Genomic DNA, 14,018 nt, shown 5'->3' with positions numbered 1-14,018 from the left:
AGCCATCTTCTAGATTTGAAGTTTTTACTTTAATGAACAAAAAATTCAAAAGGGGACTTACCTGGTGGTGCGGTGGTTAAGAATCCGCCTGCCAATGCAGGGGATACGGGTTCGAGCCCTGGTCCGGGAAGATCCCACATGCCGCAGAGCAACTAAGCCCGTGCGCCACAACTACCTAGCCTGCGCTCTAGAGCCCGCGAGCCACAACTACTGAAGCCCACATGCCACAGCTACTGAAGCTCACGCGCCTAGAGCCCGTGCTCCACAACAAGAGAAGCCACCGCAATGAGAAGCCCGCGCACCGCAACGAAGAGTAGCCCCCGCTCACCACAACTAGAGAAAGCTCGCGCACAGCAACGAAGACCCAACACAGCCAAAAATAAGTAAATTAAAAAAAAAAAAAGTTCAGGAGGGGAAAACATTCAAGAATGTCTCCATATGTAATTATTTAGGTATGAAAGAAAGATAAGGAGCTTCATAAATGTGGCCACAAAGTAACGTTTTTCTCCCCCTACATGGGAGGAGATCAGAATCATGTAATTAGGGGTTGGTTCTGGCCCAGAATGAGTGCAAGATGTTGATAAATGCCCTAAAGACTGTCAGTTAATCTTAAATTACTGCAAAGACTTACCTATAAATGGCTGTAATTTTGAGGCTACTCCAGGGCACCCATGAATAGGATGGATGCTCTGGCCCACTTGAGGAGGAGCCTAGGTAAGATGGCCTATAGCTTGTCCAAGTAACATACCAAGATTCAGACCCTTTCCCTTGGAGGGATCGAGGCAGTTAATGGTTTTCTAATGGTAACTAAGCCAAGAAAGGAAACATTAAATTTAGCATTTTATTTATTTAATAAAAATCCTTTAGGGGACTTCCTAGGCGGTCCGGTGGTTAAGACTCCATGCTTCCACTGCAGGACATACGGGTTCAATCCCTGTTGGGGGAAATAAGATTCCGCGTGCTGCGCGGCGCAGCCAAAAAGAAAAAAAAAAAAAAAACTTTAGGTTTTTGACATTTAGGTCTGAAAGACGTTCTTAAAACAGCTCCAGTTTCACCTAATACAGCAACCCCCAAATGGTCCTGGCAATGTATATTTTAGAGCACAATGTCCCTATATTATATGAAAGGATGCTTCAATAACATAGATCCTCTGATCTTTATTTGTATATATGTCTGGAAGGTATATTCTCTGAGCTTAAGTTCTACAACTTTTTAGCCTATCAATTGAGTCTTATTCTTGAGCACCATACTTTGAATTTTTACAAACTGTTTTTGTAATTAATGTGTCGGTACAATGTGATATCAAGTAGTCCCCCCTGCCCCCCAGTTAACAATGCATGCATTAGTTATTTTGGTGAAAACTGATATATGCTGCATTGAATTAATTGAATGAACTGGTTGCTTTAATGTGTCTTAAACCGGACATGCAGTATTTAGACTGACACCAAGTACCAGGAAGTTATCCTGCTGTATTAGTTTGCTCGGGCTGCCATAATAATATATCACAGAATGGGTGGCTTGAATATCAGAAATGTATTTTCTCACCAAGATCAAGGTGCCCTCAGGTTTAGTTTCTCTGAGGCCTCTTCTTGGCTTGTGGATGCCGGCTTCTCGCTGTGTCCACAAGCCTCTTCTTGGCTTGTGGATGCCAGCTTCTCTCTGTGTCCTCACTGTGTCCTCACCACTGGATCGCCAGGGAATTCCCATGACCTTGGAGTTTATGCAATACATTTTGGTGAGCAGGACTATGTTTTCCGGAGGGGTTAGAAGTAAATTCTGTCATCCAGAATTTGGTCTTTCCTCTGTGTGCGCCCATCCCTGGTGTCTCTATGTGTCCTAATCCCCTTCTATAAGGCACCAGTCAGAGTGGATTCGGGTCCACCCTTACAGTCTCATTTTAACTTAGTCACCTCTTTAGAAACTTTCTCTCCAAATACAGCTACGTTCTTATGTGCTAGGGCTTAGAGCTTCAACATACAAATTCGGAGAGGATGCAGTTCAGCCCGGGACACCTGCCTTTATGATTGTCAGCTGGAAAGCCAGGTTTGGGACCAGGAAACCTCCGTGGGAAGGAACTCTGAGGCTGTCTACGCCAGGCTCCTGCCCCCACTCAGAAGGCTCTTCTGCTTAAACACGGGAAGGTTTGGGGAGTTTCTCCATAAAAGGAAACCAGTTATTCCACTGGAGTGAGAATATGCCTCCTGCAGCTGCTCCCTGCTTCTGGTGCTGCCTTCTGGGACTACATAGAACAAACTCACCTCCCTTTTCCACATCGCGGCCCTCTAAGTATTTGAAAACATTTATCGTGTCTTTCCTTTAATCTTTTCTCTTCTAAGCAGAACCTCCCCAGAGAAGACAAGCTGTCTCACATTCAAAGAAAAATGCCAGGGCTGATATATATATTTCAGATATGGATGTGCTTGATGGAAGCTTGCCAAGCATAACGGGGTTTTAATTTCAATATTCCCACTTTTAAAGAAGCGTTTATTTCTCAGACTCTTTAAAACACGAGAACAGCTTAGTTTGCTTTAAACCAAGGATTACGTACTGAAAGAATTGATTGGAGGAGAGAAGTAAATTTATTGAGAAGTATATAAAGGAGTTCGCCTATCAAGGATGTTGCTAAAGGAACTACTGCCAAATAGAATGAAGACAATAGAAGAAAATATCCATGCACGTTGGTATTCCTAACGCTGGAATCCTTAGTCACCCTTTTGGTACTTCACCCAACATGATCATAAGCAGACAACAGCCTTTACATGATAACAGTAGCTAGAGATAAGAATAAGAGAAATCCCACTTTTCAAGTCATTGTTAGTTGTAAATAAAGTGGAAGGTCGAAAAGGTCTCCTTATCAGAGCCACGGTTTGCCCCTAAGCAGCCTCTTGAAGAGCCCCCGGGATTCACCTCAAGCTCTGTGGCCTCACTTAGTAAGCTCAGTGTACGGAAATGTGATGTCTTCCTCACGCGTGTCAAATCTTGGCCCTGACCGTTCCCCCAGTTGTGTTAATTTCTGATCAGTGTTCTAACACAGTAGGATTCTATCAATGTCATCTTGATAAATGTATTACTATTGGCATCTGATGCTATTCTGATCTTAATCCCTCGGATAGCTCATTATCTCACGGAGTTCGGAAGATCTAACAATGATGGATCTTCATGTGAATCCACTTATTCAACATGCTGGGTTCGTGTGACCTCTTTCCGTCTAGAAACTCATGCACTTCATTTGTAGGAAGTTATGTCTTCCATTTCCCTCTTTTTCTTTGCTCTCTTTTCGAGATTACTGTTATTCAGATTTCAGAACTTCTAGAATGGTTCTAAGTAAAACTTTTTTTTTCTCTAGTTTGTATCTCTTTACTCTTGGAGAATGTCCTCGAGAATAGATTTCATCTTGTCACTATATTTTTAATTTCTAAGAACTGATTTTTTTGTTCTAAACATTCATTCCTTTTTTTTTTTTTTTTTGGATTGTGCTGAGTGGCTCGCGGGATCTTAGTTCCCCGACCAGGGAGATTGAACCTGGGCCCTCAGCAGTGAAAGCTGGGAGTCCTAACCACTGGACCGCCAGGGAATTCCCATGACCTTGGAGTTTATGCAATAAATTTTGGTGAGCAGGACTATGTTTTCTGGAGGGATTAGAAGTAAATTCTGTCATCCAGAATTTGGTCTTTGTCTAGGCAGTGAATTCTACCTTGACTTTAAAAAAAGATGTACTTTTAACGATCACACTCTAGATTTGTAGAAAAGTTGTCTTTACAAGTAAATTTTAATTCACGTGACTACAGGTTAAATAAATTTATTACTCCTGCAAGTGTAAATTTTTGCTTTGCAATTATTTTTGAAGCCAGTCTAAATATACTAGCTGAACTTTTAAGTAAAAAAAAAAAAAAAGTCATTTTAAGCACTTTATCATTGTGTATGATTACAGTAAAAGTTGCTGGGAAAATAATAGATTCGAATATATTAACTCAAATTAAGAGATAATGAAAGAGACAGATGTACCAGTTAAATCTATTGATGGCAATTTAATTCCTTGCCGCTTAGAGACCAGCAGGAACTCATGTGTAGTCAGACCAAGTTAGGTTTATTTAGCCTGCTGCACCAAGGGAAGATTCTAGCATGGGTGGCTCAGTAATGGAGTAATGTGGGAGGTGGGAGGACTTTATTATAGGATTTGGGCTTATGCTGGATGATTCTGAGACAACAAAGGAGTCATCTCTAGATTGGATGCTGAAGTAAGGGCAGTTCTGTGATTGGATAGCTTGGTTGTTTCTGTCCAGGAGGCAAGGAGATGGAAGCAGGGCTAGAATTGTCATTGCAGGGGACTTCCCTGGCGGTCCAGTGGTTAAGACTCCGCGCTTCCAATGCAGGGGGTGCAGGTTGTACCCCTGGTCGGGGAACTAAGATCCCACATGAATTGTCATTGGGAAATGAGTTAGCATAAAGGAGGGATGTTCAGTTATTTTTGTAGTTTTAGAAGTTGTGCTCTGGCCATATGTGGCTGTTGAGCCCTTGGAATGTGGCTGATCCTATTTGAGATGTGTTCTACATGTGAAATAGTACAAAAAAGGAATGTAAAATATTTCCCTAATAATTTTTCTTATTGAGTACCTATTGACGTAACTGGACATACTGGGTTTGATAAAATATATTAAAATTAACCTCAAGTGTTTATTTTTATTCTTTTTAATGTGACTACCGGAAAATTTAAAGTCGGGAATTCCCTGGCAGTCCAGTGGTTAGGACTTGGCGCTTTCACTGCCCGGGAGGCAACTAAGATCCTGCAAGTCATGCTGGGCACCCAAAAAAAGAAAGAAAATTTGAAGTCTTGCATGTGGCTTGCTGACGGGCTCACATCACAATTCAGATGGGCAGCTGTGGAATGTCAGTGGGTCTTGGGTAGGCAATTATCTTTATTTCTTCCCAGTGTGAACCTTCAGCTGGCCCCTCGCTCCCACTCCTTTTGAGAAAGACTTCAGACAAATCAAAGATTGTCTCATTCTCTTCTGAAAAATCGAGAGGGAGCCTCAGGTTAATTACTTTTAGTGCAAGATGATGCTTCTCTTATTAGGATGCATTTCTGAGAAATTGATGATAAAGGGTATTCTTGCTTTTTACAGAAGTATTTTTCAAAGGACTTTTTAAAATGAGGCTTAACTATATTTAAAGCAGTATTTCTCAACCTTCTTTTCATTACTGCTGCCCTGCCCCACTGAGTCTTTTCAGACATTTTTTTCCCGAACTGTCCCCCCCCCCCGCCTAAAATTTTAATAGAAGAGATATACTGTATATCAGTTTATGTAATATCTATATCTATCTAAATATGTATGTATGTATATATATACATATACATATACATATACACACACACACACACACACACACACACATATATATATATAAAATCTGTGCTTCATATATAAAGAGTAAGATGAACCATGAACTAATTTTTACCCCATGGGGGAATGTATAGTTTAAAGTAAGCATAATAGCTAACATTTATTATGCTTTTAGAATACACTCAGTAGTGCTGAGGCTAACCTTTATTTGCACCTCAGAATAACATTAGCATGGGTGGTGTATTTATTCTCCCGTCAGTTGAAGCCCAGAGATTTAAAAGAATATTTTACCCCGGCCACATTGCTATCAGAAGAACCAGAACTACAACTAGTTTTTCAACACTTTGGAATCTTTTTTAGACTAAACCAAAGACGAGAGTTCAGAGTCCTAAGAGGAATAGAAGAGTTGAACACAAGGCACTCAGGAAAGAATTTGAAATCTATGCAAATACTTGACCAAATTTGGTAATGAAACACCTTTTTGCTTATTTCCTAATTTTTAAAAGATCACACTTTGACTTTAATCTGCTTTCAGCTTGCTAGTTTATATATTCCATGATTGGGAGTTGATCATGGTTTAGACTGCCTTGCATTTTTAATGGAAAATCGGAGGTATTGCTCTAAGGTTCAAAGTCCGGCAGTGCTGGACCACCCCGTGCAACCCCTAGCTGGATGTCAAATGTGCCTGCATTCTAACCGTGAAAGTAACAGAGGTTGTTGTAGAAGATGTGTAAAGTGTAGGAAAATATCAGGGCAGAAATTGCCCATAATTCCACTATGGTTGGCTTTTGTTAGTTTTCTTTCTGGGCTCTTTTTTTTCTCACCCTCACGTATGTGCAGATATATATGCATTTTAGAAAGCAAAGCTAAGATTATATTGAATATATAGTTTATATACTGAACAAAGAGGTGTGTGGCTTTCTCTATCAATGTCAGCATTTCTCCTTGTCATTAACTGCTGCAAACATGTTGTTTTGCCAGATAGTCCAATGAAGAGTTAAATGTACTATTTTCCTAGTATTGGGACACTTAGGTTCTTTAAATACTATATGTCCCAAGCAGTTAAATTTTCATACGTAAATCTATACTTTCATTTGGTATAGCTAATAAAAGCAGAATTGCCAAAGCAAAAAATATAAAAACATGTGAACTCAATAAGAGGAGAGATAAACTTATTCTGCATCACTTTTATTACTTGGATTGAGTTTTTTAATAATTTTCCCCTTGCCTGATTTTTTTTTTCTTTTTTCTTTTTTTTGGATAAATTATCTTGTTAAGTGACTTTTAAATCCCCCTTAGCTTTTCTATTGTATTACAATAGTCCCTTTGAGGAGCGAGTCTTCAGATTATTTGCCTTGAGGATTTTGAATCAAAATAACCATGTCTACACAAACATGTCCAACTCAACTGGACCGTAAAATCCAATTAGCTGGTATTTGTCTGTGTTCATAGCAGAGCAGCAGAGACTTGAAAATACACTGAGCCCAGGAGAACCTGCCCAATGCATTTAATTCAGTGTATATATTCATCTTCTTCATGGTTATTAGTTTGCAGCAGCTTCTGACTCAACCTGAGATTATCTCTGAAGCATTTTAAAGGAGTGACAGTGCATAGACGCTCCTTTAGATCTCACCTGCCCTTTCCAGCCAGAGGAAAAGTGACCTCACTGGGTTTGGGTTTATCTTCCTCCGAGCGTGAAACTGGGGTGAAAAGAAAACGGAAGGATGGGGTGATGGGCGGGGGCTGGATTTGGTGTGAGTCCAAGTCGACAGTTCCCGACGATGCTCAGTTTTGGGTTAAATACTCACGCCCCCTTGGAAGAAGTTAATGAGGGCTTCCCTGGTGGCGCAGTGGTTGAGAATCTGCCCGCTAATGCGGGGGACACGGGTTCGAGCCCTGGTCTGGGAAGATCCCACATGCCGCGGAGCAACTAGGCCCGTGAGCCGCAACTACTGAGCCTACGCGTCTGGAGCCTGTGCTCCGCAACAAGAGGCTGCGATAGTGAGAGGCCCGCGCACCGCGATGAAGAGTGGCCCCCGCTCGCCGCAACTAGAGAAAGCCCTCGCACAGAAACGAAGACCCAACACAGCCATAAATAAATAAATAAATAAATAAATAAATAAATAAATGTGAAACCTTTAAAAAAAAAAAAAGAAGTTAATGAACATCGTGTCAGTGCTGACCCTGGTGTCTTGGTCTTTGTCTTTATTGCAGCGTTTTGTCCACTAGTCCAGCCTCCCCTGACTGCGCGGCTTCCTCAGCTCTCATCCTGAGTCACCACTTTTGTGAGTTGTGTCCGACTGTTTCCATCTCCTAATCCTCTCCACTTTGGGCTTCTGATGCCATTTTCTCCTTGATGGCCGCTAATCTCTGTCCATTGTCAGAGCCCTTCTTCAGATTCCTCTTCCTCAGGGTTCCAGACCTTTGACTTCACCTGCCTCATGCCATTCCGATGATCTCAGAGATGCACGTGGCTGCTGCTGCCTTCCTTTATCCAACAGTGGGTGATGTAACTTTTGACTCCTTCCTCTCCTTGGTCACCACGGTTTCCATCAATTTTATTTCTAGAGCATCTTCCTCCTTGTCATTACTGCCTGGTTACTTTTTCTAAATCACAGTTCAAATTTTGTGCCACCAACTCTGCTCTAAAACCTCCAATGGTTCCCTGCAGCCTCCAGAACTCATACAAAATTCTTTTTTTTTTCTTAAAAAAACAGCTTTAATGAAATATTCACATACCATGCAATTGATCCATTTAAAGTATAATGTCTGGGACTTCCCTGGTGGCGCAGTGGTTAAGAATCCGCCTGCCAATGCAGGGTTTGAGCTCTGGTCCAGGAAGATCCCACATGCTGCGGAGCAACTAAGCCCGTGCACCACAACTACTGAGTCTGCAAGCCACAACTATTGAGCCCACGTGTCACAACTACTGATGCCTGCGCACCTAGAGCCCGTGCTTCACAACAAGAGAAGCCACCACAATGAGAAGCCCGCGCACCGCATCGAAGAGTAACCCCCGCTCGCCGCAACTAGAAAAAGCCTGCATGCAGCAATGAAGACCCAATGCAGCCACAAAAAAAAAAAAAAAAAGTATACATGTCAGTGGTTTTTAGTATATTCACAGAATTGTACCACCATCACCACAATCAATTTTAGCACATTTTCATTTCCTCGTAAAGAACCCCCTTACCTGTTAGCAGTCTTTCCAGCTCTTCGGTTCTGAGTAACCGCTAGTGCACTTTATGTCTTTATAGATTTGCTTGTTCCTAATGGAATTAAATAATATGTCACTGTGTGCTCTTTTGTGACTAGCTTCTTTCACTTAGCAATATTTTTTCAGTGGTTCTCCATGTTATAACATGTATAAATAGTTCAGTTCTTTTTGTTACTGAATAATGTTCCATTGGAAAGATAAACCAGATTTTATTCTTCCATGCATCAGTTGATGGACATTTGGGTTGCTTCTACTTTTATGCCTGCTATAAATAATGCTGCTACCAATATTCTTGTACAAGTTTTTGTGTGGACGTAGGTTTTCACTTTTCTTGGGTATATACCTAGGAGTGGAATTGCTGGGTCATACGGTAAATCTATGTTTAACATTTTGAGGAATCGCCAGACTGTTTTCCAAAGCAGCTGCACCTTTTACATTCCCACTACCAACGTATGAGGGTCCAGTTTCTCCTTTCTTTGTTATATTGTCTGTCTTTTTGATTACAGCCATCCTAGTGAGTGTGAATTGATACCTCATTGTGGGGTTTGATTTGCATTTTCCTAATGGCTCACGATGTTGAGCATCTTTTCACGTGCTCCTCGGCCATTTGTGTTATCTACCTTAGAGGAACGTCTACTCAGATCCTTCATCCTTTCTTTTTTTTGGCCACGCTGCACAGCTTGTGGAATCTTAGTTCCCTGACCAGGGATTGAACCTGGGCCACGGCAGTAAAAGCGCTGAGTCCTAACCACTGGACCGCTGAGGAATTCCTGATCCATTTTTAAACTGGGTTATTTGTTACAAAGTTCTTACGATGTCATTCAAAGCCCTTCATAATCTGGCCTCCAATGTAATCTTTCTTGTCTCATTTCCAGTTATCACCTCTGTCCCTCCCTTCTCCTGGTCTCCCCAAGTAGACTCTGAGCCTGTAGCTATAAAGAACTCACTTATATTCCCTAAATGTTGTGTTCCGGCATGCCTTTCCACATGCTGTTCCCTCTGTGGGACTGCCTTCCTCTGGGCCTCAGGTAGGGCTATCCCCTCACATCCCCCATCCTTTCAGAGGCTAGCAGAGATGTTACCTGAGGTGGGTTAAACTGGAGCGTGCCTACTTCTTCCTTTGGGTGTGTCTACCACCCAAGACTGAGCTCTCCGAGGTCAAGGACTGTATCCAATTGTATCCCTAGGGGCTTAGCATAATTAACGTGGAGCAAAAACTTGGTAAATATTTGTTGAATGAACCATGAAGTTTTGGGAAAACACTTTTTTGTCATCCACCCATTTATGATATTGGTAAACATTTTCCCATCATTTTTGCTTTGGTGATGACGTCTTCCTCTAAAAATTCTGATGTAACAAAAACAAGCAAACAGGGAATGAAAGTGGTAACCAAAGAAAGTTGCCTGCATTGTACACTGACCTCAAGTCTGATCTTTACTCCAGCTTTTATCCTGATTGATGACCTTTCTTTGTAAATCCAAGACACACAGCGGCTTATCGGGCAGCCGTGCCACATGCCCTGTCCTTGATTACTCTTCAAGGTGGATGGAGGTCAAAGGAGGACTGTCTGCTAAGAGAGGCAACAACTTGCCACGTGATCCCTTGCTCTGCCTCCTGGTTTAAACCACCACTCCAAGAATATCAAACGGGCTGTGTCACTGTCTTCACCAATGTCTTGAAAAGAAACAGAAAGTTTATGCACCAAAGCTGAATAGCGATACATTTACCTTTTTAAATTTTATTTTTTATTTATTTATTTTTGGCTGCCTTGGGTCTTCGTTGCTGCACACAGGCTTTCTCTAGTTGCGGCGAGCGGGGTCTACTCTTCATTGCGGTGTGCGGGCTTCTCATTGCAGTGGCTTCTCTTGTTGCAGAGCACGGGCTCTAGGTGTGCGGGCTTCGGTAGCTGTGGCTCACAGGCTGTGGGCACGCAGGCTCAGTAGTTGTGGCGCACGGGCTTAGTTGCTCCGCAGCATGTGGGATCTTCCGGGACCAGGGCTCGAACCCGTGTCCCCTGCATTGGCAGGCGGGTTCTCAACCACTGCGCCACCAGGGAAGCCCTGGACCTTGCATTTGTAACTAGTGATGTTTCTTCCATTCAGCTCAGGCGAACAGCTGATGCCTGTCCTATTGTTAGAATTTGGACTTTTAGAAAGCAAAGGAGCTGGTGGCACAGCCAAGCAAGGTGAGTGTCAACAGATGCACCCAGAACTTGAATATGTGTATTTGAGGTGGCACCGGATGATAGCCATCTGCGGTCCCCAACTGCTGGTGCTGAGAAATGATGCCGAGCTGGGAGCTCAGATCCCGGAGGTAGCCCAGGCCGATACACACGCTTGGGAAGGCTGTAGACCACTCATTTAATGTAGAGTGGTCTACATTAAATGCAGCCTTCAGGGTCGGCTTTATCCATGATTTGCACAGCTAGGACTCTCGAGGGTTGGGGGTGAGGTGGCGGAAGAGAGGAATGTGGAGCTGCCCGGACCCCTTAACTCTATGGACTGCACAGGGACCGTTAGCTCCAGCAACGTTTCACACACACCAGACCCTCACTGTTATTGAAGCAATTTGTGAACCAAAGTGAAGACTCTGCTAGGGAAGATAAAGGTTAGGAAACTGCTAAGTGGCTCACTCTGGGAATCAGCTCCCAGGCCTCAGGACAAGGCGCATCACTCCCTGTTCCCACTTGGACGTATGGCCAGGCTGGGTGTTCGCCGGAACATGAGGGAAATCCAATCTATGGAGGCCGAAGCTGATTTCTGTAACAAGGTCTGGTTGCCAGCAACGGTGCCGCCTTAACCTTGCTCGGTGTAGGCCTGATAGGGTGCGTAGCGCCCCCTGGTGGCCAGAGGGAGCAACTACGTGCCATGCCAGCCAACACGTCTGTCCTCATTAGCATTTTCTTTTCTTTTCTTTTCTTTTCTTTTTTTTTTTTTTTTAATTCTTGGCCGCGTTGGGTCTTCATTGCTGCTCGCGGGCCTTCTCTAGTTGCAGCAAGTGGGGACTACTCTTCGTTGCGGTGCGCAGGCTTCTCATTGCGGTGGCTTCTCTTGTTGCGGAGCAGGGGGCTCTAGGCGTGCCGGCTTCAGTAGTTGTGGCACGTGGGAGTAGTGTGGCTCGCGGGCTCTAGAGTGCAGGCTCAGTAGTTGTGGCGCACGGGCTTAGTTGCTCCACGGCATGTGGGATCTTCCCGGACCAGGGCTCGAACCCGTGTCCCCTGCATTGGCAGACGGATTCTTAACCACGGCGCCACCAGGGAAGCCCTTATTAGCCTTTCTTGATAATTCTGTTCCCCTCCCCCCTCCTCTTTCCTGTGCCCACTCTGGTCCACTCCAAGCCCCCCACCTTCCTCCCTGCCGCCGAGCAATGATGAACAAAATCTTCACTGCCTGAAGAAAAAAAGCAATAGTAAACCTTTCTTTTGTTTACTTAGGGGGAGAGCCTGTGCTAATGGGGTCAGACAGGCAAGGCATGAAGTGATAAAAAGTATGAAAAAAGAAACAAACCCAGGAGGGCCTAAATGGAAATAATGTGTCAAAATCGTAAGAACCCCCCAACTTATCACTTATCCCGTGTCTTTATATAGAACAAATCTGAAGTTTCAGTGAAAAAAAGATTTTACAAATTTAGGGCTGCTTGAAAATTTCTGAACTTTAAATGTCGGCTCTGACTGATTTTCATGCTGTGTGCCTGTATGTTAGAGATGCCGTAGTGTCTCTAAATTGGAATACGGCATAGTTTGATCTGAAAGTTTAACTAACTTCTACCACGGCTTGGCGGGGGGCGGAGAGGGGCGGGGAACAGACGTAATGCGCAAGTATTTGGACTTTGAAAAAGTTGCCTGGACCAAGTGTTGAAGACACATGTTCGCCTTGTAACAGCCCTTCTCAGAGAGTTCAGGAAACAGGACAGCTGAGGGTTGCCAACCCCAGATCAGTGCAGAGTGTGTGCCTGTGTGAGAAGCAGATGGTGAAAATATAAAATGCTATAGGTGCTAAAAAGGAAACTGCATTTTTGCACCTCATCAGCCTCTAAACAAGCATAAGGGTACGGAACACAGTCTTTTTTTTAAATGGCAGTAGAATTTAATATCTGTGTGGTTATTTCCTTTAAGTAATATTAAGAGCTAAGAGACAGAGAAGTAAATCGGTGCCAGGAATGAAGTAACGGTTTAGATAAAATGCCGCTGACTCTGGTCTTATTCATCCCAGCAACTCGGAAACCCTCCCTGGGTCTCTCTGCAGAGCCTTACTGACCACGAACGGAGGCCAGCTACAGGGAGGGCTCCTCTCCTTTAAAGCGAAACACATGACTGGAGAGCGCCGAGCCCAGCCCAGCCCCGGGCCCCCAGCCCGCCGGCCCGGATGGGTGGGTGGGTCCTCGCATAATTAGCCAGGGAAACGCAGCCTCAATCCGCTTCTGGCTGCAGCTCCGCAGGCACCCCTGGCTCTCCCTGATCTTCCGAGGGTGGCCTGGCGCTTCGTTCTTGCCGATCACAGCGTAGACTGCCGGGGGGGGCGGGGCGCCGGCAAGACCCCGTGCGGCTCCAGCCAACCGCCCGAAGAGAACGAGGGCGGCCGCTCTCCCCGCTCGGAGTGCGCCGTCCAAGATGCTGGGGATCATCGCCATCACAGGTAAGGCGGAAGCCGGGTCAGCTGTGTCCTGCCTCCATGGCAGGCGGAGGAACCTGCATTTGGACATGGGCGGGTCGGGGGCCGCAGGGCAGCGGCTGGACGTCCTGATGGGCATTTAACGCTCTCACTGTGCTGACTTTTTGATCAGAAAATCATTCTCTTTTCGGCTCAGCAGGCACCAAGTAAACCCAACGTTTTTTTTTTTGCCTCTGCAGGAATCTTCCTGACCCGGGCCCAGGGGAGACCTGGAATGCATTTTGTGAGGGGTTGCACCTCTTCCCCTGGTGGAGGGGAACGACAACCCCACCCCAACAGATGCATGTTAGATTGGGGTGAATTTGAAAATAGGTTGTGAAAGCCTAAGTGCTTGCTATAGTCATTAAAAAAAGGTAAATTCCTGTTGTTGAGAAATTGCAGTATTTGACATTTTGACCTGCTTATTAGGAACTGGCAATGAAGGTACACTTGGCCATTTAGGGGATGAAAATATTAGCTCTGGTTTGTGTGGTGGTTTTTTTTGGGGGGGGGGCGGTGAAGTAGAAAGGGATAGCTTTATTGCTTTGCCAGGCAAAAGGGGACACAGCAGGTCTTGCCTTGAAAAACTGTGTCCCAACGCGGGACACAGAATTTGATGAGGAGCTTTATAAGGATACTTCAGGGGCGGGGTTGCTGACAAGATTAGGGTGTGTGCAGGGTCTCAGGTGGTTGGTCTCCTAATCTTGAGGAGCTTCTCTGGTCCCTTGAATCTTGCCTCAGATGGTTTCTTGGCTGCTTCTTCCTTGATTAGCAACTGTTTGAATCCACCCGTTGGAACTCAGGGAAGGTCAT

The 14,018-nt window shown here is 44.4% G+C and overlaps 1 protein-coding gene across 2 annotated transcripts in view; it reads left to right on the top strand.

Annotated features, from left to right (window-relative positions):
* Positions 1 to 14,018, top strand: part of AKAP12 (A-kinase anchoring protein 12) — a 97,201-nt gene that overhangs the window by 60,839 nt on the left and 22,344 nt on the right. Inside the window, exon 1 of one of the 2 annotated variants that reach the window (XM_061206777.1) lies at positions 12,971 to 13,190. The exons of the other annotated variant lie outside the window; for it this stretch is intronic. Within the exon in view, the coding sequence (XP_061062760.1) occupies positions 13,166 to 13,190 (25 nt within the window). The 5' untranslated portion in view covers positions 12,971 to 13,165. Of the gene's footprint in view, positions 1 to 12,970; positions 13,191 to 14,018 lie in introns of those variants that run through there. 2 annotated transcript variants of the gene reach the window in all.

The sequence above is a fragment of the Eubalaena glacialis genome, chromosome 12 (assembly GCF_028564815.1).
Source record: "Eubalaena glacialis isolate mEubGla1 chromosome 12, mEubGla1.1.hap2.+ XY, whole genome shotgun sequence".
Lineage (NCBI taxonomy): Eukaryota > Metazoa > Chordata > Mammalia > Artiodactyla > Balaenidae > Eubalaena > Eubalaena glacialis.
The sequence above is the reverse complement of the archived record's forward strand: the minus strand, read 5'-3'. Positions and strand labels throughout refer to the sequence as shown.